At 42.1% G+C, this 22,500-nt stretch overlaps 3 protein-coding genes across 11 annotated transcripts in view; 1 reads left to right on the top strand and 2 right to left on the bottom strand.

Annotated features, from left to right (window-relative positions):
* Nucleotides 1–6,833, bottom strand: part of zgc:100829 (uncharacterized) — an 18,125-nt gene extending 11,292 nt beyond the window's left edge. The window contains exons 1-4 of one of the 4 annotated variants that reach the window (XM_027022685.3): nucleotides 6,522–6,833; nucleotides 5,499–5,809; nucleotides 1,877–2,024; nucleotides 1,455–1,566 (exon numbers count right to left, since the gene is read on the bottom strand). In XM_027022685.3, the coding sequence (XP_026878486.2) occupies nucleotides 1,455–1,566; nucleotides 1,877–2,024; nucleotides 5,499–5,673 (435 nt within the window). In that variant the 5' untranslated portion in view covers nucleotides 5,674–5,809; nucleotides 6,522–6,833. Of the gene's footprint in view, nucleotides 1–1,454; nucleotides 1,567–1,876; nucleotides 2,025–5,498; nucleotides 5,810–5,940; nucleotides 5,964–6,026; nucleotides 6,442–6,521 lie in introns of those variants that run through there. The other 3 variants (XM_081718870.1, XM_027022686.3, XM_081718869.1) reach the window with 3 other exon arrangements.
* Nucleotides 6,834–10,320: 3,487 nt separating this feature from the next.
* Nucleotides 10,321–19,397, bottom strand: puraa (purine-rich element binding protein Aa). Of its 2 annotated transcripts, XR_014124808.1 has the most exons (3): nucleotides 19,217–19,397; nucleotides 13,863–15,021; nucleotides 10,321–12,663 (listed from the first exon to the last, which is right to left on the bottom strand). XR_014124808.1 is itself a non-coding variant. In XM_027022678.3 (2 exons), exon 2 carries the CDS (start codon nucleotides 14,942–14,944, stop codon nucleotides 14,087–14,089), a length of 858 nt encoding a protein of 285 aa, XP_026878479.1. In that variant the 5' UTR covers nucleotides 14,945–15,021; nucleotides 19,217–19,397; the 3' UTR covers nucleotides 10,321–14,086. The 2 variants fall into 2 exon arrangements, 1 of the variants encoding a protein (XP_026878479.1); XM_027022678.3 differs by having other exon boundaries at nucleotides 10,321–15,021.
* Nucleotides 19,398–22,080: 2,683 nt separating this feature from the next.
* Nucleotides 22,081–22,500, top strand: part of nrg2a (neuregulin 2a) — a 64,544-nt gene continuing 64,124 nt past the window's right edge. For 4 of the 5 annotated variants that reach the window (XM_081719253.1, XM_081719252.1, XM_081719254.1 and 1 more), the window contains exon 1: nucleotides 22,083–22,500. This exon is cut by the window's right edge and continues 125 nt beyond it. In XM_081719253.1, coding sequence (XP_081575379.1) covers nucleotides 22,217–22,500 — 284 coding nt within the window. In that variant the 5' untranslated portion in view covers nucleotides 22,083–22,216. The other variant, XM_035526994.2, reaches the window with a different exon arrangement.

Below are 22,500 nucleotides of genomic sequence, written 5' to 3' on the forward strand. Positions count from 1 at the left end.
TTACGATAGCTTGTTTACTTGGAAATAAACAGTATCTTGTTGCCCTTTAAATTGAACCATTTGACAAAGTGGATCCTGTAATGATGTCCACTGTCAAAGATTCAAACATCCTACTACAAGAAGCCACTGGAGAACACCAGAAGATGCACATTCAGAGTTAGGAGTCCGACAGGGTGCAGTATTTGGGTTAGTTTTATTTACCTTTTATATAAACATTGTCATATTCTGAGAAAAAGCTACAGGAACATTTTGAAGTGATTTGCCTTATGTATCAAACTTATTGCATATACAACATTTTTACGAGTTTCTTGTAGTTCCCGAGAGCTCACAGAAACTTAAATTAAAGGTCAGTTTTAATTCCAGTGTTCACAGGAAGGTGCGCCCATGTTTGCTCTTATATCCAGCTCCTTTCTTCAGCTTTGTAGGAAGTAAGCTGGCAGGTCAAAACCTTGTTGCTCAGTGTGTATCTCTAAAGAATGGTGAATGTCACATGATAATGTTGATGGCACAGTTCTTCATGTCTGCATCCCCTCTGGGTCATATCAGATGTCTGTGATGCCTTTGACACTGTACAAAAGTGATAGGTTGACCCAAAATTGGCCTGGAATGAGGCAAAGATAAAATGTGCCGTAAATCTCGCACTGACAAACGTGGTGCTTTGTAGACTGCCTGCATAAACAAACTCATAAATGTTTGGATCAACAAAAAAGTTGTTTTCTCTTTAGAAATCAACTGAGCGTAGCGTAAACTATGAAAGGACTGGGCTTTGACTGCCAAATAAAGCTTGACACCAGAGAGAAATGTGTGTAATCTGTTTTAGTCATTAACAATAGGCACCGTACAGAGCGAACATGAATGCTGTACTGGCTGTACCGACAAGCCAAACGATATTGTTTGCCCTGCACTTTATGATGGGAAAATCTCGTATCGCACACTGTGGAATGAGGTAGTGTGTGAGGAACTGGGCTGACAGGCAGCTCAACGAAAGCTGCGCTACCGTCGCATTATTTATAAACCTTAACTGCAGAAACTCTCATGACATCCACTTGTGATCACTCCTGACACATAAAACTACACCTCAGCGCACACGTGCACAGGACTGGCCGTGGATTCCTGCGCTGATCCCGGTAATGTAAGCTTACCCCCTGTATGTCCCAAACTGATGGTGCGAGACTCCGAGCCTGCACTCTGTACTTAGGGAGCGAGCATTTACCTTTTGCTGTGTGAGCTGCTTATCTCGCAGTAGTCGCTCTTCCACACGAGCACGCGGACACTTCTACGGGCCTGTTCATGCAAGGCTCCACCAGAAATGCTTTTTTTGGTCTCAATTTGGTCTCAACGCAAAGATGCAAAAAGACCCAAACAAGCCTTGTCCCTCTCATTCTGTCTCTTTCCCCCTCGCTCTCTATGCATCCTGTTCTCTCTCACTGACTGTCTGTCTCTCTCTCACTTACCTTCAGATTAAGCTGTACCCCTGACAGCGTTTTAGGGGGGAGGTTCTCCCTCCCCGATTGCTCTGTGGACGCGCTGCTTACAAGGTTACTCTTTAAACCGGAGACCTGGTTACTGCAAAACATATATAAAAAGAGAAATGATTGTCATGATAGAGACAATTCAATTCTTTTGCAAATTAACCAATTTTGGAATAATCTCTCATTACACAAGCTCAATGGTAGTGATCACACCCAACTTGCCTACCAAGTCAGGACTGGCGTCAATGAATGTGGAGTCAAAGTTAATTGATTTTTTCAAAATATTTAATTACAAAGAAAAATAATTAATTTCAATTAAGACTCAAATTTAGATGTTTTATTCAGTATTTACTCCATCAACTGTACTGGCTGAGGTGAACAGAAGGGGCAGAACATGTTCATACCACGAATGGTTAAGAAGACCAGCTGATTTCCTCTCGCCGAACCCTGAGCAGATGATCTTGGAGGCCTTGAACTCGTCCGACTCTCCAATGACCAGCACCTGTATGTCACCGTCTCGGCCCAAGAGCCAGCTGACGTTCTTGCTGTGAGCTACACGGTGACCGGAACAGCACAGGAGGCATTAGGACTGCTCATTTGTAAGCCATATTTAGTCATCATATAATAATCCATTTTGCTTTGGTCTCAAAGCCTAAAAAAAAGTCAACACCATATACTGTAGACAAAGCACGGGGTGTAAAGTTTTTTTTTTTTTTTTGCGGTTCAGCGATCCGACACAAATAAAAGGATGTTCAGTTACGAGAAATGTGACAAGTGCATAAAAGAAGAGGCTTGGTAGTGAACAAGGGAAGACTGACATAATGAACTGGTTCTTCTTGCATGCCTTGTGGCGAAGAGACAACATTCCAGCTCAGCGGGCAAGACTTGTGTGCCCTGTCATATCATATATGCCAGGAATCAAACAACGAGCAATGCGCGCTCCCTAAAGGGTTAATGACCATCATTAAAATGATACGGTGTACAGCTACCGTGGGTAGCACACACATCTCACTGCAGGAGGCATGACTAAATATCCGAGGCTCAACATTAACATGAACGCAGCCTTTAGAAAGTCTAATAAAACTACATCATATCGTCAAGTCTGTGGTATCCACTACTGGTTTGTTCGTAGGCTTATAGAAGAGTCTTGAAAAATACATGGTGTACATCTATTTCCACCACACTGGTCAATAAGTTCACATATCTAATGGTCTACAGATCAGCTGGATGCAGGCTATGGGCTTAAACGTGTAGACACATTTGCACAGTGCACATTTTGCGGATACCCACAAAGTTTTCCTGAACAAATGATCCCGCAACCAGGTAGCAAATGAGCGACTGATGTCAACTCAACAGAAGCAGGAATAATATGATAACCCCCTCGTAATAATTTTGCACGTCACTAATATATAGCTCCAACTTCTATGTAAAGGGGGGTATTTAAATAAATAACTGGAGTAGGTTTCCTTAGCTTCCTTTAAAATTTAGTAGCCTGTTCATCTGTCCTGCAGTAGCCTATCCTTTTCACTCATAGCTGACAAGCATTTAACGTAATGCATGTCCGATTATGCCAGAATATCTTGAATGGACTACGTTGCAATTCTGACAGTAAAGATTTGTAAATTGTATCTTTCTTTGCACTTTAAAAAGGGCGAGGTTTTATTCATTCACTTTCTCTTGGTTTAGTCCCGCCTTTTCCACCATTCATGATGGTTTTAGCAGAACTGATGGTTTTCCCACTAACTTCATAAGGAGGGAATTTTCCTAAAACTTGCACTAACATTACTGTGGGATGATGATGAACAGCACATGTAACTACTGTCTTAACACTTCAGTGCTGTCTTGGTGACACACACAGCTTTGAGTAAAATCTGCTTCTCACTCATTTCTTGTGACCACAGTTCTGCATGGGACATAAAGGTCACTTTCTTGCTGTGTCTATCCACTCATAAATACCACGACAGATTAAATAATGCTCGCTCTTTCTTTCGTTCTTTCTTTCCTTCCCCTCAAACATTTACTTTGTTTTGAGTAAATACATACTTCCTGCACACTTCCTGCACACTTCCTGCTTTGCTGGCAGTTGGCGGTCCGGGTGGATGGAACAGCCCAGGAGACATTTCCCCCTCTGGCTCCTCAAGCTTACCCAGTAGCCAAGTAGCGCCTCACACCACTTTGGTTTCATTCCAAAATCTCAGATAATGAGCCAAAGTTTTAATATACTGCATGTTTTACAGTTTGTATCTTACCTTCTTGTGACTTATCTTTCTAACAGAGAGGATGTTGTGTAGAATCTACTTAAAACAGCCTAAGTTTGTACTGGGATCTAGCATGAGCATGTTGCATGAGTGCAGCGTAGGGAGACCACTGAGCAGCTGAGGAACAGCTGCGGATGTCCCAAGGAGATAGAAGCCTCTCTGTTCTCCAGCGAGCCCTGAAAGGCGGCGCAATAATAACTGCTTTGTTTTGGGCCTGGTCAGGAAGCAGCTTCCTCCTGGACTGACGCACATGTCAAGGCAAATGAGCTCCTGACCAGCCCCCTGTGACATAGCATAGCACTCCTGCCTGGGATGGGAAGGCCTGTGGTTTGTCCGACCCAATTATTGCGCCGTTTTTTTTTTTCCACGACTGTCATAAAAAAATGCTGATGGGTCAGATTGTGAGCTCTCTGAATGTCGAACCAGTTTAAGACGATGTGTGCTCGAGTGTCTTTAGCCTAATGGCCTGATGTGTGCTGCAGTCTTTGCTTCTCTGCCGTCTTTATTTAGCACTGTCGTTCTCACTCAGGTACAGTGGAGTGATACCCCCTCACCCCCTCCTGCCTGTTACCCTCATTTTGGATAGCTGGGGGTCATATCTGGGGCAAAGGTAGCTTAAGTCTTAGATGGAGGTGCGTTTTAGCAGGAGGGTTCAGAGCGCTGCATTACAGTGAAGCATGCTGCTTGAACTCCATTATGCTTAAAGCCCTGGTGATGTGTGTAGTAGCCATGGCGATGTTTGTAGTGACCTTGGTGATGTGTGTAGTAGCCATGGCGATGTTTGTAGTAGCCCTGGTGATGTGTGTAGTGGCTCTGGTGATGTGTGTAGTAGCCCTGGTGATGTGTGTAGCAGCCCTGGTGATGTGTGTAGCAGCCCTGGTGATGTGTGTACCAGCCCTGGTGATGTGTGTAGTGGCCCTGGTGATGTGTGTAGTAGTGATGTCATAACTTGTAGGCTGTATGCTTATTGAATAGCAGCAGAAATCTAAAGAACTGTCTGCTAAGGTAATCACACTATTATCAGACTGCTATAAACAACTACAACCCTAAACGTTCTGCGTCACTTTCTGAGTACAACCCTAAACGTTCAGTGTCACTTTCAGACGGCAGAACTAAACTTTCGGTCTTGTGTTTTCTCACGCATTGTCATCCAGAATTTTTCGCTGCGGGCTTTGTCTCAACACACTCTTGCATTACAAATGCATTCCTCGGTCGAAGCAGTGTTTATCCATTCACTCTCTCTGTTATGGCGTCAGTGCTGAGCTGTTTTGCGTGTGTTTTTATAGCACTCATCACTGTAACACAGGATGTTCCTACCACAGGTACCCACACGATCAGCTGAGCAGCTCACTCCTGACTGAGTCATTACTATGTTTAGCCTTGGCAGTTTCAAGATTAAAAGTTAAAAAAGAAGTTCAGACATGTATGGTTAAGGTCATGCTCATGCATGTGTGTGTGCTCAGTTTCACTCTAATGTGTGGGAGGTGTGCTTTGAGTGAAGAATGAAGGTGTGTGTTCGGGTTTTGCATGAGGAGTGTTTCTGCCAAAGACTCCCCTGTGTGTTTAGAAGCTGTTGGCAAAGTGAAATATTACGCTCGGAGGCCTTAGCGAGCGCAGTCGCCGTTTGTCGCAGTTCTGAAATAGCTGGTAACAGCTGTGGGCTGTTAGGACAGAGAGAGGAGACAGATGTTGGGTGGCCGAAGCTGAGGTACAGACCCCGGGGGGGGCGGAGGTCTAAGGCAGGGGGTGTCGGGTGGAGGAGCTGTACCTGTCTTGGCTTTGGGCTGGTGGGGCTCCTCCCTCTCCATCTTCTCCTCGTGCTCCTTCCAGCGGCGGACCTGCTCCTGCCGCATCTTCAGGAAGAGCGTCCTCTTCTGCTCCTCGTTCAGGGCGCCCAGCACCTCCGGCTCGATGTACATGTCCTTCAGGATCTGCCGCAGCATGGCTCCTGCCGTATTGGGAGTGTGTGTGGGAGGATGAGGAGGGGGTGAAGTCCACACCTTGGTCCCCTGCAACTCTGCTCGCCCGCTCACCACACACACGCACTCATCATTGAGCTGCAGCCAGCCACTGGACAGGCTTTGGGGGAAAAATGACAGGTTACAACATCTGGAAACAATCTCTCTCTTTCTCTAAGCCAGTTTTGTTTGCTTGCTCTATCGCTTTAGATTTTTTTGTGTCAAACTGTATCTAAGCGTTCTCTTACAGACCTCTGCTTATTTTTTCCTGTCTTTCGTTCTTTATACCTCTATTTTTGCTTTCCCTTCTTTTTTTCACTTTTTCCTTCCATACCTACCTCGCTCCCGTTCTTTGGGTCTTTCCTGAGCTGCCGTTACTCTACCCCAGGCTTTTCTCTTCCGTCTTTAAGCCGGTTTTTGGCTGCCGAGTGCCGTCACTAGTCAAACACGCTGCTCCTCAGCCCTTTTCTCTTTAATGGGAGGAGATTCCACCCCCCTCCCTTACAAACTCCCACGAGGCAGTGGTGTTCTATTTTAGCCGCATCGCTCTGCGGCTGTAACTCAACTACAGCGGTGTGCCTGAAGTAAGGAGCGCGCGTTTACGGCGGAGAGACGACCGCGGCTCCTCCGGACAGAAGTATTTACGATCGGGCCGAAGAGAAGCGCTGGGCGCGAGACAAAGGCAGGGTGAGGACTGCCCGTCTGCTGGCACCCTCAGGAAAGCGCAGTTAATCTGCGCTGGGCCAATAAGGCTGGTGGGAGAGCAGAGAAGGGAAAGGAAGAGCTAGGGAGGGAGGAAAGAGTGGTAGAAGAAAGATTACAGCTGTACTCACAGTTGGGTGCGGACGGTCTACAGCAGGCTTTGCTGACTGGAATGAGCGGTGCTGTCTTTATTGCCTTTGTGTATGACTTAGCTGGTGACATCACAACATTCCATGCTCTCTCTCTCTCTCTCTCTCTCTCTCTCTCTCTCTCTCTCTCTCTCTCTCTCTCTCTCTCTCACTTTCTCTTTCTCTCTCTCTCACACACACACCAACTCACTCTCTGCCCTCTCAAAAATGCATAAACAGACACATTTCCTCTTTCCCGGTGCCTGTGCTAGAGGGAAGGTTGAGGGAGCACAGCCCAGCTGCTGGGGCTTCAACAGCAGCAGCATCCTGTTGAGCAGAGCTGGAGGAAGGCGAGAGTAAGAAGGTGGGGAGGAGGGGCACTAAACAGGAAGAGGGGAAAACACATGCACACACAAATAGCCTCAAGAGTGACACCTTCAGAAGACTACAGTAGGGGGCTTCCCCCACATTCACCTACACATCAAGTACCTTCATAACAAGAGATTCTGCCATAGTAATATATACAAATAAGGCTCAAGGTTTTTCCCTTATCATTGCTTAAAATGGCCTTATATGTCTCAAGGCAATGGTACTGCATTGATATACAATAATACTAACATTAGTTCCTCTGTAAAGTTGCACTTATTTTTTCTGATGAGCACCAGAATGATATCTGATATAATGAACGATATAAACAACTGGAATCGTTCAAGAGGACATATGTTTTTGCGCTGCTCTGAGCAGTAATTTGACTGCCCTGTAGTAGGCTGCTTTTCTAGAATCTAACACCAGGGGGCACTGAAGAGCCAAATCGTCTTAAACCTTGTGTAGTATAACTACACTTCTGAAAAGTAACAGAGTAACAGTGGCTTTTTACAGCAGATTTTTGTTGTTTAAATAATCACCTTAATTTTTATGGTTTGATATATTTTATGACAAATTATTTCCTGCTTAGAATTGGGCATTTTCCCTACTATTCTTACTCAATAAATTCCGTGTCAGTGTTTTTCCCTCAGTCATTCAGAAACAGCATTTTAGGGCATTTGCTATTTATAATTTCAAGTAGTTGTAAACATTGACCCACTAGATTTTTTTGTTTTTGTTTGTTTGTTTGTTTTTCCCATGTATCTCAGGTTGGCCATAAATTTTAGATTTTTGATCAACAGCACCATCTGCTGCCGAATGATAAGATTTCAGAATTAATTTTTATTAATTTCACATACTTTATCAGCAAGCTGAGGTCTATGGATCTCATATGATACATATATCCCTGTTGTATGTATATATAGGCTACAACTATGGCGGAAAAGCCAGCATCTTTTTTTACATAACACATACTGGTCGTGCACAGGAGAATGATTCAAGCTTTTTCAATCACTTTAGAATGAGAATATTTATCAGCTCTTATGCTGATAAAATTAGCCAATGTCAGTATTGCTTATCAAGGTTCAGCTCTGTCAAGATTGGGTTGTGCCACTTTTGTAGTGTCCGTTATCATCCACAGATTTTATTAAGCATATATCACTTGTGTTAATAAATTTAAATAATTGTAATATGTATTTGGAGACATTGTTTACTGCACGCACCCTAAAACACAATCTGGGTGCAGGTTATCTTCAGAGGAAATCAGTCATTAAATAGCTGGGAACAATATTGCTAAAACATTGACAAAATGCAAGGCTTTGAGTTGATGTAATCTGGAGTCATATGCAGTACTGCAGTGCTGTGAAAAAGCCTCGTCGGTTCCAAGGTTTGACTTCCAGCAGTGAGGAGGGTTTCAGGTCCTGCTCCTGGAGGAGAACCAGGGTGCTTCTCCTGCTCACACACATCTGACTCAGCTCACACTCACTCACTTCACCAGGATTTCAGCGCCCTTTACGCTCCTTTTGTCAGGTTGTCGCGTCAGTCCGTTTCAAATTCATAGAAGGCACGTTTGTTTGCGGAAAGGATGCAATTTTCACATACGCGTCCATTGGTCGATAGAAAGCTAAGAACGTTGACAGCTGTTGTCCACTAGATGGCGCGCCGTTCAACGGCGGAAGAGGAAGTCGACTTCACGTTTTCGCTGCACAGCTTGTGCAGGGCATGCAGCTTTGGCTTTGGACGGAAGGCTTTTGTTTATCCTCGCTTTGAATCTCGTAAGCAAGGCACCGATGTGGCTGTAGGCACTGCACACCAAACAAGGAGCAGAGGCGAGGGACCCCTCTATGAAACTCACAGGTCGAGCACTTTTGGTTCGGGTATCATGTCCAGTTGTGGCATCATCTAATACTCCAGCTACAGGTCCAGTTGATCCAATAAATGCAGATTAAATAAATAAAGAAAACAACAAGCCTTAGGCAAAAATGAAAATATCCCACTTAACTTCATTTAGTAATACTGTAAAAGTATGTTTTCGGTTTATTTCCTTTATGGCTAGATTTGAGAGGTACACACAAATGGTAATATTTGGGACACTGCATGGGCAAAATTGACCTCAAGTTGCTCCATTGGCAAAACCAGACAAAAAAACAAAACACCCACCGCCACCCCCCCCACCCCCCCAAAAAAAAACAACAAAAAAAGTCACAACCAGTTAATTACAAATGTATAGTACCAACTACAAATACAGCTACTGATTAAAGTTTGTAGTTCTAAACAGCGAGTTGGGAAGCACAAGTCACTCCAAAAAAACTGTGGTAACACAATCAAGACTAAAGGTAGTTTTGTTAAAATATATGTATGCAAACAAACGAAATCCTGACGGGAAGAATACAAGTGCAGGAAGTAGCGTGCACACGAGCAATGTATATTCAGACTGAAGTTGTAAGCCCTGCTGCAGTCTTTGCAGAATTACGCAGAACATTCATTCCCACGCTTACTTTTAGAGAATATGAGTGCAAATAAACTGGTTTGCCAGCCAATTCTAATCTGTCTGAAAATTAAACAGGTCCATATTGCAGCTTTGCAACCTAAAAAGTGTGAATTCAGCAAACAGAAGTCTTCATAATAAAAGCACTGCACTGGTGAATGTTGTTTTTTCTAGTAGGGTGGCATGTAGATGTTTTGAGGGCATTTAGGCAGATTATTTAAGGTTGGCTATTTTGCTGACATCTGATCTTGCATTTGGTGAAATCCAAAAAAAAAAAAAAAAAAAAGATGTTTAATATTCCTGCTGCACATCCTGGCAGACCTCTGACTTGGCAAAAAAGGAAAGCAAAAGCTGTTTTCTGAAGCAAACAGTTGATTAGAAGGAATTTTTACATTTCCATGATTTGAAGAAAATGGGGGGGGGGGGGGGGGGCACACACTATAGCATTTAGTCTGCCCCATACTGTGAAACGTGAGGTCAGTGTAATGCAGGCTGAAGCAGCACAAAACCTTATTTGTGCTTTACTTGACAGCAAAATCTTTATGTCAGGTCGGAGGACACTGGCCTTTGAAATTTATACAACACTTGAAAGACAAACTGATGCAATAGTTTGACATAAGTATTGAAAACAATTTAAAAAAAAAGGAATTGGTTTTCCGAATATTGGAACCAATTGTAGGCAAACACGTTTTAAATATTGATTTCATTTTAAATATGTGAAAAGTAAAGTGGGGAGATGAAGCAAAAGCTTTGTGAGTATCTAAGTGTTCAGTGAAACCAGAGTGTAAGGGAGACATGAAAGGGAGTCATTCTTTAAAACAAATGGCCAAGTGCCATGATGAGAATACATTCACTGAAGAAGGTGTGTCTTCACGTGGTTTGATATTGATGACAAAACTTGTACTTAAAAGAAATACGATTCTTATTTTTGGTTGGGAGACACTCACATCGAACAGTCAAGTAATTTAATGAGCTCAGATACTCAGAGTATAATATACTGAACATGTTATATCATCAACATTTTTTGTATGTGCATGTATTCTTAAAAATGTTAGTATATTGTGTTTAACACCAAAATTATTAAAGCTCATCAATAAAAAAAGAGCAAGATTTTATCAAATGACATTTTGACATGCCAGGGGTTGTTACAACATGATGTGATTGGTTAGACTTTAGTCATACAAATGATTTAGCTTCTGAACAATTTCCAAATCATATTTACACACAGAAAACTTCACTGAAGTCAGTAATCCAGTATTGTCTTCTTCTATTAAACAACCACTCGATCCCTCAGTATTTGCAAGGAGGAACAAAGAAACAACACAAATATATTGAAAATTAAACTCTTTTTTTGTGAGATGTGGGTAAATTACCATTTCTTTTATTTTAAAATTTGTAAAATGTACATAAATTATATTTGACGCATCACCACCGAACATGTTATTCAGTAATCCTTCTTGCAAAGGGAAGGAACATAAGAGAGAAAGAAACTAAATTGCACAAGACATTCCTTGTTGAGATCTTTTTTTTTTTCTTTTTTTTTTTTGGAGCGACGATTGGTCAGACGTTTTCTTCGGGTGGGAAAGTAAATGTGCTACTGACATCCACCACCGGGACCAGAAGTGCCCACCTGGCCCTTCAGCCGAGCTTTCCCGAGTGCTGCTTGGAAAGGCAGCCGGGCGTCACCCGGGCTTCGTGGCCCCACCCCGAGACCCGGACACCCCTTCTGCCGCCTATGGAACCTCATGTCTCCCCATCACCCTTCTCACTACCAGAGAAATGGAGACGGTGCGTGGTGAGCGGAAAACGCGGACGCTCACTTCAAGCATGGAGGGGCAGGTGATGCGAGCATGTTGCCTCCATCGGGATGGGCCGACCCTCCTCGTTAAGCTTGCTTTCCTCTCACGTGGACTTAGACCTTTTTGTAAGTGCAGGTAAAGGCTTTTAAAACCTCGGAGAAATAAACGTGGAATTCCGCCACATGCTTTCAAATAATAACCCTTATATTTAATTGATATACATGTAATGCCGTCATTGGCACTTTCGATATTGCACACAATAATGAAATTTAGCACTGGAAAGAAAACAAACAAACAAACAAACAAACAAAATCTCTGTGAGCAAAAGACGTCACAAGTGCTATGGAATAACACTGAAAAGTTTGGGGGGGGGGGGGACAGAGTATGCTGACCATTCCACGTAAACGAGGAATTCAGCCACGGACAAATGACCTATTACTGCCAAGATCTGGAGCTGTGAGCAGACAACCTCACAATAAGAGACAATTGGGCACACAGAGCCACAGGCAGCCTGACAGCCAATCACCCTTCACCCCCCTTAATGCTGGCCAACCAATCCCTTTCTGGGATTACATGAGGGCTGATGCCTGGATGCATTTGAGTGGACAGCTGAGGAAAGGGGGCGGGGCTGAGAAAAAGAAGTTCGATGCCCAGAATGTCTACGCTAAGCACATGAAGGAGCCCAGCGGGACCTCGAACGAAGCGATAAAGAAAAGGAGAACGGAGAACCCAAACTTTGATTCCAAGCACCAGCCAGCGTGTAAGCGTCTGGAGTGTAAGGCACCAGGCTGTTTCAGTGCTGAAGAGCATGCTCCCCAACAAGGAACACTAGAGTCAGACTCTCCTAGTCGAGCGCACGTCGGCCGACGGTCCAGCCCCTCACGACATGCGTGCGTCCTTCTCGTTTTGAGCCGCGCCTTCCCTCCGAAGCAGAGCTCCTGCGTGTGGGTTCGTCTACGGCTAACCTACGGAACTTCGTCAGTGCCGGATGACTCTCGGATCCGGTGGCTTAGAAGTGAAATCGGTTCTTGCGAGCACAGGGGCCAGTCGTCCACAGGCAAGCGCGAAGGCGGCCTCCTCGCATCACCACGCACTTACGCCTCGGCCAACCGAGTGAAAGTGAAGAGTTCATTAAAGTTTCAAGGGTGCGCTTTTTTTTTTTTTTGCCACACGCCAACGGTTCTAGGCTTGCCTGTGAGTGAATAACCGCTGTGATCAGATTAACTGATTTTATTTGCTAAACACTGTCAACTTCTGAGAGGCAGCCCCCCCCCCCCCCAACCAACTACCCCACCCCCCCCGGCTTCATTTTTTTGCCTTTCTGATGAGTGCATGCTTTATCTGGGGATCAGCCATACCCACGAGCAGGAGCTCCATTTTGGTGAGTTTGTCCCGTGGCACTGTTCAAAACGAGGACGTAGCGCCATCGCTGGGCTTCACTGCAGGGTGACGTATATCCAGCTAGGGCTCCCCCAACACAGGCCCTGAAGGACCCCTGAGAGAGAGAGAGGGATTTCACTGCAACCGACCTGTCGCTCACGTTTGATCCAACAGTCACGGGGTTCGAGATTATCGATGTTTACATGTATCACACAACCGAACACGCTTCTTGAAATGATCATTCATTCAAGCTGGTGACCAAACATTACGGACAGGGCATTGTCCATGAAACCACTAAACAGAAGGTCCTTGAGGACTCGCATTGAGTAATCCACCTCAGTGCAGCTGTGTACAGGTTAACATGCAACAACAGTATTCTGTGGTGCCACTCATACTCACTGGTAGACTGATAGCATTTTTAAATCCTTCTAAAGGCTGTTCTTTAACTCCCCCACTCAAAACGTGAGGTATTTTCTTCTCTGTAAGCACTGAAATACAGCTGATTCACAAAATCATACTTTGTATATTTTTCTACATTTCTGACAATTCGTAGTATACTTATCCAGGGGCATGGTAGTTTAGGGAGGAAACAGTTTTTTGTTGCAAAACTGTTTTAGTCTTTCTGCCAACACTGCTCTTCCTTATTTAAAGTACCTTTATACCTTTTTATACACTTTGCAGGACAATAAGACACAAATACATAGCATACTCATCTGCATGACAATTATTTCAATGGATAAAAATACACTGGTATTACTCCATACAACATCTGTGTAGAGGTCGCCATGTTAATAACCACCAACCAGTTGAATAGCTTTATAGCAATCTGAGCGACGCATTCTGCAGTACAGTGAGCACTTGTAACCTTGCACGACTTAACCTGTACCTATCTCTTCCATACTGATTGACATTTTGACAGTTGAACAACAAGATTTCTGGCTAGCCCTCAGGTGATGCTTTTTATATATATATATATATATATATATATATATATATATATATATATATATATATATATATATATGAGTGGCATGGTTACCATGACAACCTCTTAAGAGGATTTTAAATTTTGGTTAAAAATAAACAACTAAAACGTCTGATTTGTGCTGAAGTTATTAGCTTACATGTAAAGGACTGGTTTCTCATATTTCGGCAATAATTCCATTTGAACATTGCAAACACTTTTTATAATATCTTCAACGTGTACAAAAGTTCTTGGTTAATAAGGGAAATAAACACTCAGTCCTTTATCTGTAATCAAGTAGGAAACACAGTTCATATATAATGTTATTACTTTGTTTAGCAGCCGCTTACTGTATTAATGGTGGGTAAGTGGGTAACATCCAGCGATGGGTGACAAGTCGCAACTGTCAGTTTGTGGAGGTTTTTTTGTGTGTGGGTAGCGCTCCCTTGGAGTTAAACCGTTACAGTTAAATCTTTATATTTTTTTTTTTTACAGTAAAGTTCTTTTTACTTATAACTTCTCTTTGTTATTTTGATTACTTTTTTTTTTTGCATGTTTACCTCTCCACTAATTATCAATCCTCATCCCCATCATCATCTGCGTGCATCTCTCCTTGCTGCTGCTCACATGCTCTTCTCTCCCGTTGCTTGTCTTGGATCTTTTTCATCTCCTCTGCGTATTTACAGAAAGTGTTCCCGAACTTGGACCACACTTTGTAGGGCACCGTGATAGAGTTGCGATAGGTCGGCTTTACTTCGCTTACCCTCATGAACACCCCGTACTTGTTGGAGCCCACGTCAAAGAAAAAGCGCTTGTTGTCCACAGTCAAAGAGGTCCCCTCGGGCAGTTCCGCGGGTTCGTCCTCTACTCCGTAGTCGTCGATGAGTTTCGCCAACGCGTCGCGAAACTCGATAAGTCCCTGTGCGGGAAGCGCGATCGTCTGCCCCTGCGTGGATCCCAGACCGGGCCCCCGGTTCACGGTTTGCCGAATCCTTAGAAACCGGCCTCTCTGGTTCTCCTTTAGATCCATGTAGTATTTCCGATTCTCCCGGACCAGAAACTCGCTCTTCAACGCGCGCCGCGGCTCGTCTTGCACCATGTCGGGATTGCTTGGCCCCAACTGGGCATAATGTTCGATGAAGTCCCCGAGGTAGTCGCGGAACTCGACAGCGACGGACATGGAGAGAGTGAGGCGGCTCTTGTTTCCCCCGGCCCCGACTTCTGCTATCTTCAAGAATCGGCCTTTCGCGTTCTGCTTTACGTCCAAATAAAAACGTTTGTTCTGGATGTCAACCCGCTTCGAAGCGAGCTCTTGAGTCTCGTGTTGCAGCCCGGAAGCCGAGCCCGCCCCTCCTGTCACCGGGTGCATGGAAGCGACACCCGGGCCCGTGGCTGCTCCTCCCTGCTCACTTCCACTGTCTCTGTCCGCCATGATGCTGCCTGCCTTCTCCCTCTGTCTACTGCAACCTTACTGCCAGCCAGCCAGCCACGCCACCGCTCTCGCGAGATCTGTGGAAGGGGATAGACAAGTTGCACTTAAGCCAGTGTTTCTCGCTTTAACGAATCCAACGAATATATAATATAGTATAAATAACAAAAGCACTAAGAATATATTATTATTATTATTATTATTATTATTATTATTATTATTATTTAATAATAATAATAATAATAATAATAATAATAATGTCAATTAAACGCCATATTTAAGCGGAATACTTGATTTGGTGCTCTCTGAAATCTCATGGGGTAGACTCAATACCTGCACTACCCTAAAGCGAAATTAAGTTAAATATTTGACTACACTGTATCTATATCGAATTCTATGATAAAAGCACAGAAAGGTTTGACTAACCTAATCATTGCTTATTTTGGTGATAGCAAGATTTAATTTATTAATTAAATAAACGTAAAGTTAATAAGTAAGATGCTTACGACTAGGTTTACAGAACACTTTGTTCGTAAAAGATATTAAAGTGCGAAACTTGTGAAATAGTCGACTTCAAAAATGCTGCGCCCCATAAATGAGTCAGATAATGGATTTTCACATAGTTCAGTAATATGGGCAGATTCAGTTACATAATCAGCGATGTTAGAACGTGCACTGTGTAAACTGGTTCGTCCTTCACAAACTTTCACCAGTATCCCTGTGAAAATGCCGAGGACAATATAACCTATACTCCTTTCTAAATATGTTCCGAGCATTTTGGTAGGGACGTGTCTATTTGGCGTTGGTCAACGTAATCTATTTGTAGGTTATAACCGAGTCACTGGTCGCCATTCTCCGATCTCTTTTCATAATATGACACGTTCCTTTTCTCTAGTAGGCGTGTTATACTTTCACTAATGAAGTTTTAATATGTTTGGTGCGCTGCCCAAAATTAGATTACATACACACTTACATAAACATGAATACAATATTTTTATGAGAGCATTTTTATTAGACGTACTTTCTCAAAGAATATAACTATTTAAATTGAGACCTATCTTACATTATTGCAACAAATTAACAAGCAAATATATTAGACTGGCTTACAATTTAAAAAATCCCCTTCGACTCAATATACACATACTGTAACAAATTATTATTGTTTCAAAAAAAGTGTGTTGCTGTCAAAGGTTGAACAGCTGAGTTTCAAATCTTTTAAAATTATATTGACAGTACAGAAGTGTATATTTGTAAAAGGATGTTTTTGTTTGTATATTTATATTTTAGGTAATGCATTTCTCCTTTAAAATATCTTTAAAATGAATAACAATAATACATTCATCCAAATATTCAACAACGTAAAGTGTTAAAGTGGGGGAAGCATTATCCAAAGTCAAATGCTGCTCACTCTAAACCACAAGAGAAGAAAATCGTTTAAAAGTGATTTGAGTCAATATTAGAAAGGTTGAACAGCTCATTTGAAATTGTATTCAGTAACCATACATTAATATAGTACTGCATACTGTATCCTAATTGCACAGTAATGAATGTTGAATACATATAGAGTAACTTCAGAATACAGATTCACCAGTTGTAGCATTCTTATATTAATAACATTAATCAGTATTGACGACAATAATTGTATTTGCCTATAAACATGAAAGTAGAAGTAGTAGAAGTAGCAATAATAATAATAATAATAATAATAACAACAACAATAATATAAACTTAAAAAACTCGCCCCACCAAAAATATTCTTGAAGTCTATTATTCGTAGCAGCATGCAGCGATGAGAAAACAAAACACAATAAAACCTCTCAATACCTCTAATCAAATAAATTAAATATAGGCTATGGTTATAGTGTAAATTTAAATTTGTTGTGAAACTGGAAATACGTTTTTTTTTGTTTTGTTCTATCTGAAAATAAGTAAGATGACGACAATATATAGTAGTCTATGTATGTTATCGTGAAAATCAGCCTCTACCATTGCGTAATCGTTTCCCCGGTCATTTAATAAAAATTTGAAATATATGCCCTTTAACCTTAAGCCAGGCCTGTAGTATCCATTGTCCAAAAAAATAAATAAAACAAAATAAAATTAGGCGTATTCGTTTTACTTTATGAAAGGTCTATACTAAATGTTCGTTTTTATTTGTATTTATTTTTGTTTTGTTTTTCATTCGTTTAATTGCAGGCCTACATTCAGATTCACATACATTCAGGCGTGTTTATTATACATCTCACCTCGCTTTTGGGCCTTTTGAAAAAGGAAACGTCCAAATGCGACACTTGAGAGATACCGAATGTCTTTAATTCAGCCTCATAAACCGTTGTTTCATTTCTCCAACAAAGCGATTATATATAAAATGCTACATCTACTGTAGTGTTTTGTTCATTTAGCAAATTAATATTTATTCATATTTAATAAATGTGCACACAATTAATTAAGGGCAATTAAAAAAAAACGAACATGTAGTAAACAAAGCATCAGACGATAATAGTAAACGTGAGGATAACTGTATCCAACTTGTTCAGACGGGTTTCCCATGTCTACTCTAAGAGAAACATTAAAACAAATCCATCTAATGCCACCCATAGATTCTGCAGTGCGGGTAGATAGGACAGCGGGGTGAAAGATCCGTACAGCAATAGGGTAGGAAAGCACACCTTTTTATCGTTTAATTTTTGTCATCAAACCCCTACTTCCACAGCCTAAATGTCCCCTGTATTATTTGGCATTCTCTGAATTTATTGTGAAAACAGTTTTGTTATTCTACTAGCTGTCCTTGAACCCTATGTAGGTAGATACAGGAAAGGCCTTTAAGAAGCATAATAAAGTTCACTTTATAGCGTAATAGGCCAATAGGCTATGGACGAATTATTCGAAATGGTCTTAGAGCCTTGACATAACAGATTACCGTAAACTGTTAAGAGCTGATGTTCAAATATGCAGTGTTTTACAAGTCTGTGTTTTATACTCCACTAAAATAATAATAATTTCACTGCAGGCGATGCAATTTTTTTCGGGATCAGTAAAGCGTTATCTTATCTTAATGCACTTTACAGGGGTGGACAAAAATACTAAAAGAGAACTTGTAGGCATAAAATGTTAAAAGCCCCGTGCGGAGATGATGAGGCCTCTCTATGTCCATGTATTTTATCATGATGAGAAAAGACTTGCAGTATCTACTGTACACTCATACTTACGTTACCTGTGCAAATCTTAAAATCTGTTTATCTGATAGGCTAAATCACGTCATTTCTGGTTGGCAACAGGGAAATAAAACTTGTTAGCCTTTATTCGGCGTTTGTCTTTTTACAAAAGAGGTAAAGGCGGCCTCTAAGTTCTACGCCTGGCTGGTAGGAGAATGCAGTCGTCCTTCGCTTCTTCGGTCTTTAGGAAGCTGTGCAGACGAAAGGATATCTCCCCAAATCCTGTGTCTGAACTCATTAAATGCACTACAATGAAGCTTGTGCTCCAAGCATTTGTATGCAAGAGTAAATCTTTAATTTGTAATCCTTCAAATTTCACACAGATGCCAAAATGTTTATAAAATATGTGTTCATAGGGCCAATGTTACGTGAATGATCTGCATGATTGGTATTTTTATTGTTTTTTAAAATTTTTAAATAGTTTGACATCACTGTGTGCATTAGACTGTTTCCGATGCGCTACTTGGTTTGATCCGGTTTTAAACTTTCGCAAGGCGCTTATTGACAACCGCCACTTTATGCGGCCTATTGTAGACCGACCCACAGATTTATTTTTTTTTTAATTCGGTGTGGTTCTTAAAAACTCCAATCAACATTCGGAAACTTCGGATGCTCATGTTAATTCCACAGTCGTGGGATGGGCCCGACTATTGCAGTGTCCATGACAGTGCGCGGCGCGCAAAGATGCGTGTCTGCATGTGCGAGAGATGAAATGGAAGAGAATAAGTGGTAATGTCTTGCAACTCTTACGTGTCAGGTGTGTTAAGGTCATAAAATGTGTTGTGAATTACTCAAACAGTTACATATACGAGATGCCAGAGTCGCATAAATGCATGTTTTATTTTGCTGCAACATCTTTAGTCTGTTACGACTGCAACTCCTTATGGAGTTTCCATAAGTAAAGTGACCAATATCTACAGAGTCCGAACATTCATTCTGGTGCTGTAATAGGGATACAGAGCCGATTACGCCGACAAATGCCATGGCACGAAATCAAAGTGCTATGTTGTTGCGAAAGTCGCAGACCTCATAACGAGCGACGAGGTTCGGCATATCTTACCCCGCTCAGTCAGCAGGCAGAGTGTTAGTCCCTATGCAGTTCCGTTGCAGTCGAACACTGTGAAAACAAAGACGAAAAACTGTGAGCTACAAAGGCCTACTGTCAACACTGACGCGCTACTGGTTCGCCAGCTCGCCGTTTCACAAGATGGAACGAAACAGCGAGTCGTGGCATGGAGACGGACGCACGCAAGACTTCAACGCTGCACGCCCGTCGTCTGATGTCAGCACGCTGCTGGCAGAATCGCGATCGAGCGCCTCGTACTGTTACTTTCTCGTTACTGCAGCCTGCGGGTTCATTATCATGCTTTGTGTGCAAACTATCAGCTTATTAAATCGTCACTGTCAATAATATGAACTGATGGGTTTAAGGGTTTTCGAGCAAAAAAGTAAAAAATAAATAAAATCAAAATAAAAAATACAAGGAATTTGAAAGGATAGAATATGAAAATAATATTAAAGTTAAGCTTATGTGTGCAAGTTGATGGCGTATTGGCAAGATTTTTTACTTGTGCAACCCGCATACGCTAAATAAAGCCAGTAACTGATATTCAGACAGAACAACAACCCACACAGAGTATATAAAAGTCTTCCTCATAGGCAACGCAAGGATATTATTTATGCATATACATAAATTATATAATAAAATGTATTATATAAATGTATTATATAAATGTATATATATATATATATATATATATATATATATATATATATATATATATATATATATATATATGTATATATATATATATATATATATATATATACACACACAGGACGTTTCGGACAGAGGGTCAGCTGTGTAAGCAAGTGCTTTTGAAGTTTTAGGATGTGGATGTCGTTTATATTACAAAAAGTAGATGTTTAAAACTCTCTCTCTCTCTCTCTCTCTCTCTCTCTCTCTCTCTCTCTCTCTCTCTCTCTCTCTATATATATATATATATATATATATATATATATATATATATATATATGTGTGTGTGTGTGTGTGTGTGTGTATATATATGTGTGTGTGTGTGTGTGTGTGTGTGTGTGTGTGTGTGTGTGTGTGTGTATATATATATATATATGCGTACGTCGGAGAAGTTAAAAAGTTTCAGAACCATGGACAGTGCTACTCGACTTTAGTTAAACAGGATATAATTGCCTGTTCTGGCAAATATGTAAACATGAGCAGGTAATGGACTTATATGACTAAATCAAATACTGCATCATGATTATTGATGATTATTTACATTTGCTGAGCGATTCCTGAGCTTGTGATTGAAAGAATTTAAGGATGGAATCAAATTAATACCGTTCCCTCTCATTTCTCTCTCTCTCTCTCTCTCTCTCTCTCTCTCTCTCTCTCTCTCTCTCTCTCTCTCTCGCTTTCTTTCTCTCTCATTTTCTCTCTCTCACACACGCACATAGTTGTTGTAATTATTCTCATTGTTGTTGTTGTTGTTGTTTTACAGTTATTATATCAAATGTGTGTGGCTGGTTGAATAATAAACCCATATTGTATTTCGTTTTTTATATTTCGAATGGTCATTAGACTTAACCAGCTTACCAGGATAAGAACAAGTTCCGTTGTTCCTCTTGCAGTCTGATGTTGAACGCAGAGAGGACGGCAGATGTCGCTCTTAGTAAATGTTTAGTAACTCCTTTTCCTGCGGATTCACAGCTCTTATTCAATTCTGTCTTAATAGCGCACCTTTTAGCGAGCATCTCTGTAAAAACGACAAGTCATATGAGAAATCTAACTATCTCTAGTCAAACATTTTTGCTCCTTTCATTAGACCTTTTGCATATTCAATCACCTATTTGCAGAAGCGCCTTTTATCTTTTTCCATTTTTTTTCGGTTTAAGGCAGACTGTAAAAACATGTCTTCTTCGAAACTTTGCAGTAATATATTTTACTTGCTTTTAGTAGCGATGTCACGAGTGTCAAATCTATGGATTTGATGCAGCACCTGACAATCTTTTTTTGTTGTTTTTTTTTCCTGAAGCAAAGCAGCGAATGTGACTCGAATGCAGGGCATGGTTTAGTAATGGAATGATACGCAAAACTCATTCAAAACTGCCTGTTGAAGAATCAGAGACGCTAAGACGCGTTCGCGACGTTAGTCATCGCACCCTAAACCCGCAAACGGCTGGAAACGATTGTGTCAGTGCGTATCTACAAGCAGATAGAATATTAGGGGGTGGGGGGGGGGGGGGGTGGACATTATTCTCGAACATCGGACATTTTGTGTTTTCTTTTCTTTTCGACATGGATTTGTGACGGGAGCGATCATGGATTGACAGTGTTGTACGGGGTATTGGAGATTAAAGACACATACACCGGTGCATCGGTGTTCGTTCAATGCCCCAGCAGTGAATGTGTTCGTGCGGGGGGTCTTGCTGCCCATTATCCTCGGTCTGTCCCTGCAAACAGGAGAGGCGGATTGAAACGGGGCAGGAGGAAGACGGCAACAGTTTACAGCTGGAGGCGTTATACTCTGGGCTTTGTTGCTAGGAAAGTGGATTTCATGGTTTTAAATTCACCGGACAACAAAACTAAACGTGTACTGCAGCATTTCAAAATTCTTTCTGCAGTGAGTAATTGAGCCATCGGTGCCGAGAAGGGCGCTCACCACTGCATTTTTGGGCAGAGATAGCCTGGCGGCGTCTTGCGGGTACCTGCTACTGCTGTGCAGCTTCAATGGAGGAGGGCGAAACCCGCTAATCTGCCTGAATTCTAGAATGTGTTTCATAAGAACGCAGTTAGGAGATTTTTAATCCAGCCTCATTACGCTGTTTCCGGTTTCTAGCTGGTGTTTCCCCATTGCAAAATTATCGGGAAAAAAGCAGCGGATCCCGATGGCATGGACACTTACGCAAGGTCTGCCGCGCTGCCGTGCTACTGGAGCCTGTTTGCAGTCTCTTTCTTCAACCGAGCTCCACCGCCATCGCCCCGCAGCCCAGAGAGCCCTGCCGCAACGCGACCAGCGACCACCGAGCCAAAGCAGGCGGCATGAGGCTTGAGTCAGTACATTTCTCCATGCTGGTCATCGGGGTCTCCTTCGCCTGCTACTCCCCGAGTTTGAATTCCCTGCAGGACCGGGTTTACAAATCCGCCGTTGTGATCGAGGGCAAGGTGCAATCCGCGCCTCAGAACATCTCAGCGGAGCCGTACAGTGTGAATGTGAAAGTCCTGGACGTGTGGCCACGGAACAGCGGGGGTCTGGAACGGGAGCAGCTCGTCACTGTCGGGGAATTTGGCTCGGAGACTCCGTGCGCCAAAGTGATAAAGAACCA

The sequence above is a fragment of the Electrophorus electricus genome, chromosome 8 (genome assembly GCF_041902795.1).
Source record: "Electrophorus electricus isolate QZ-2024a chromosome 8, ASM4190279v1, whole genome shotgun sequence".
Lineage (NCBI taxonomy): Eukaryota > Metazoa > Chordata > Actinopteri > Gymnotiformes > Gymnotidae > Electrophorus > Electrophorus electricus.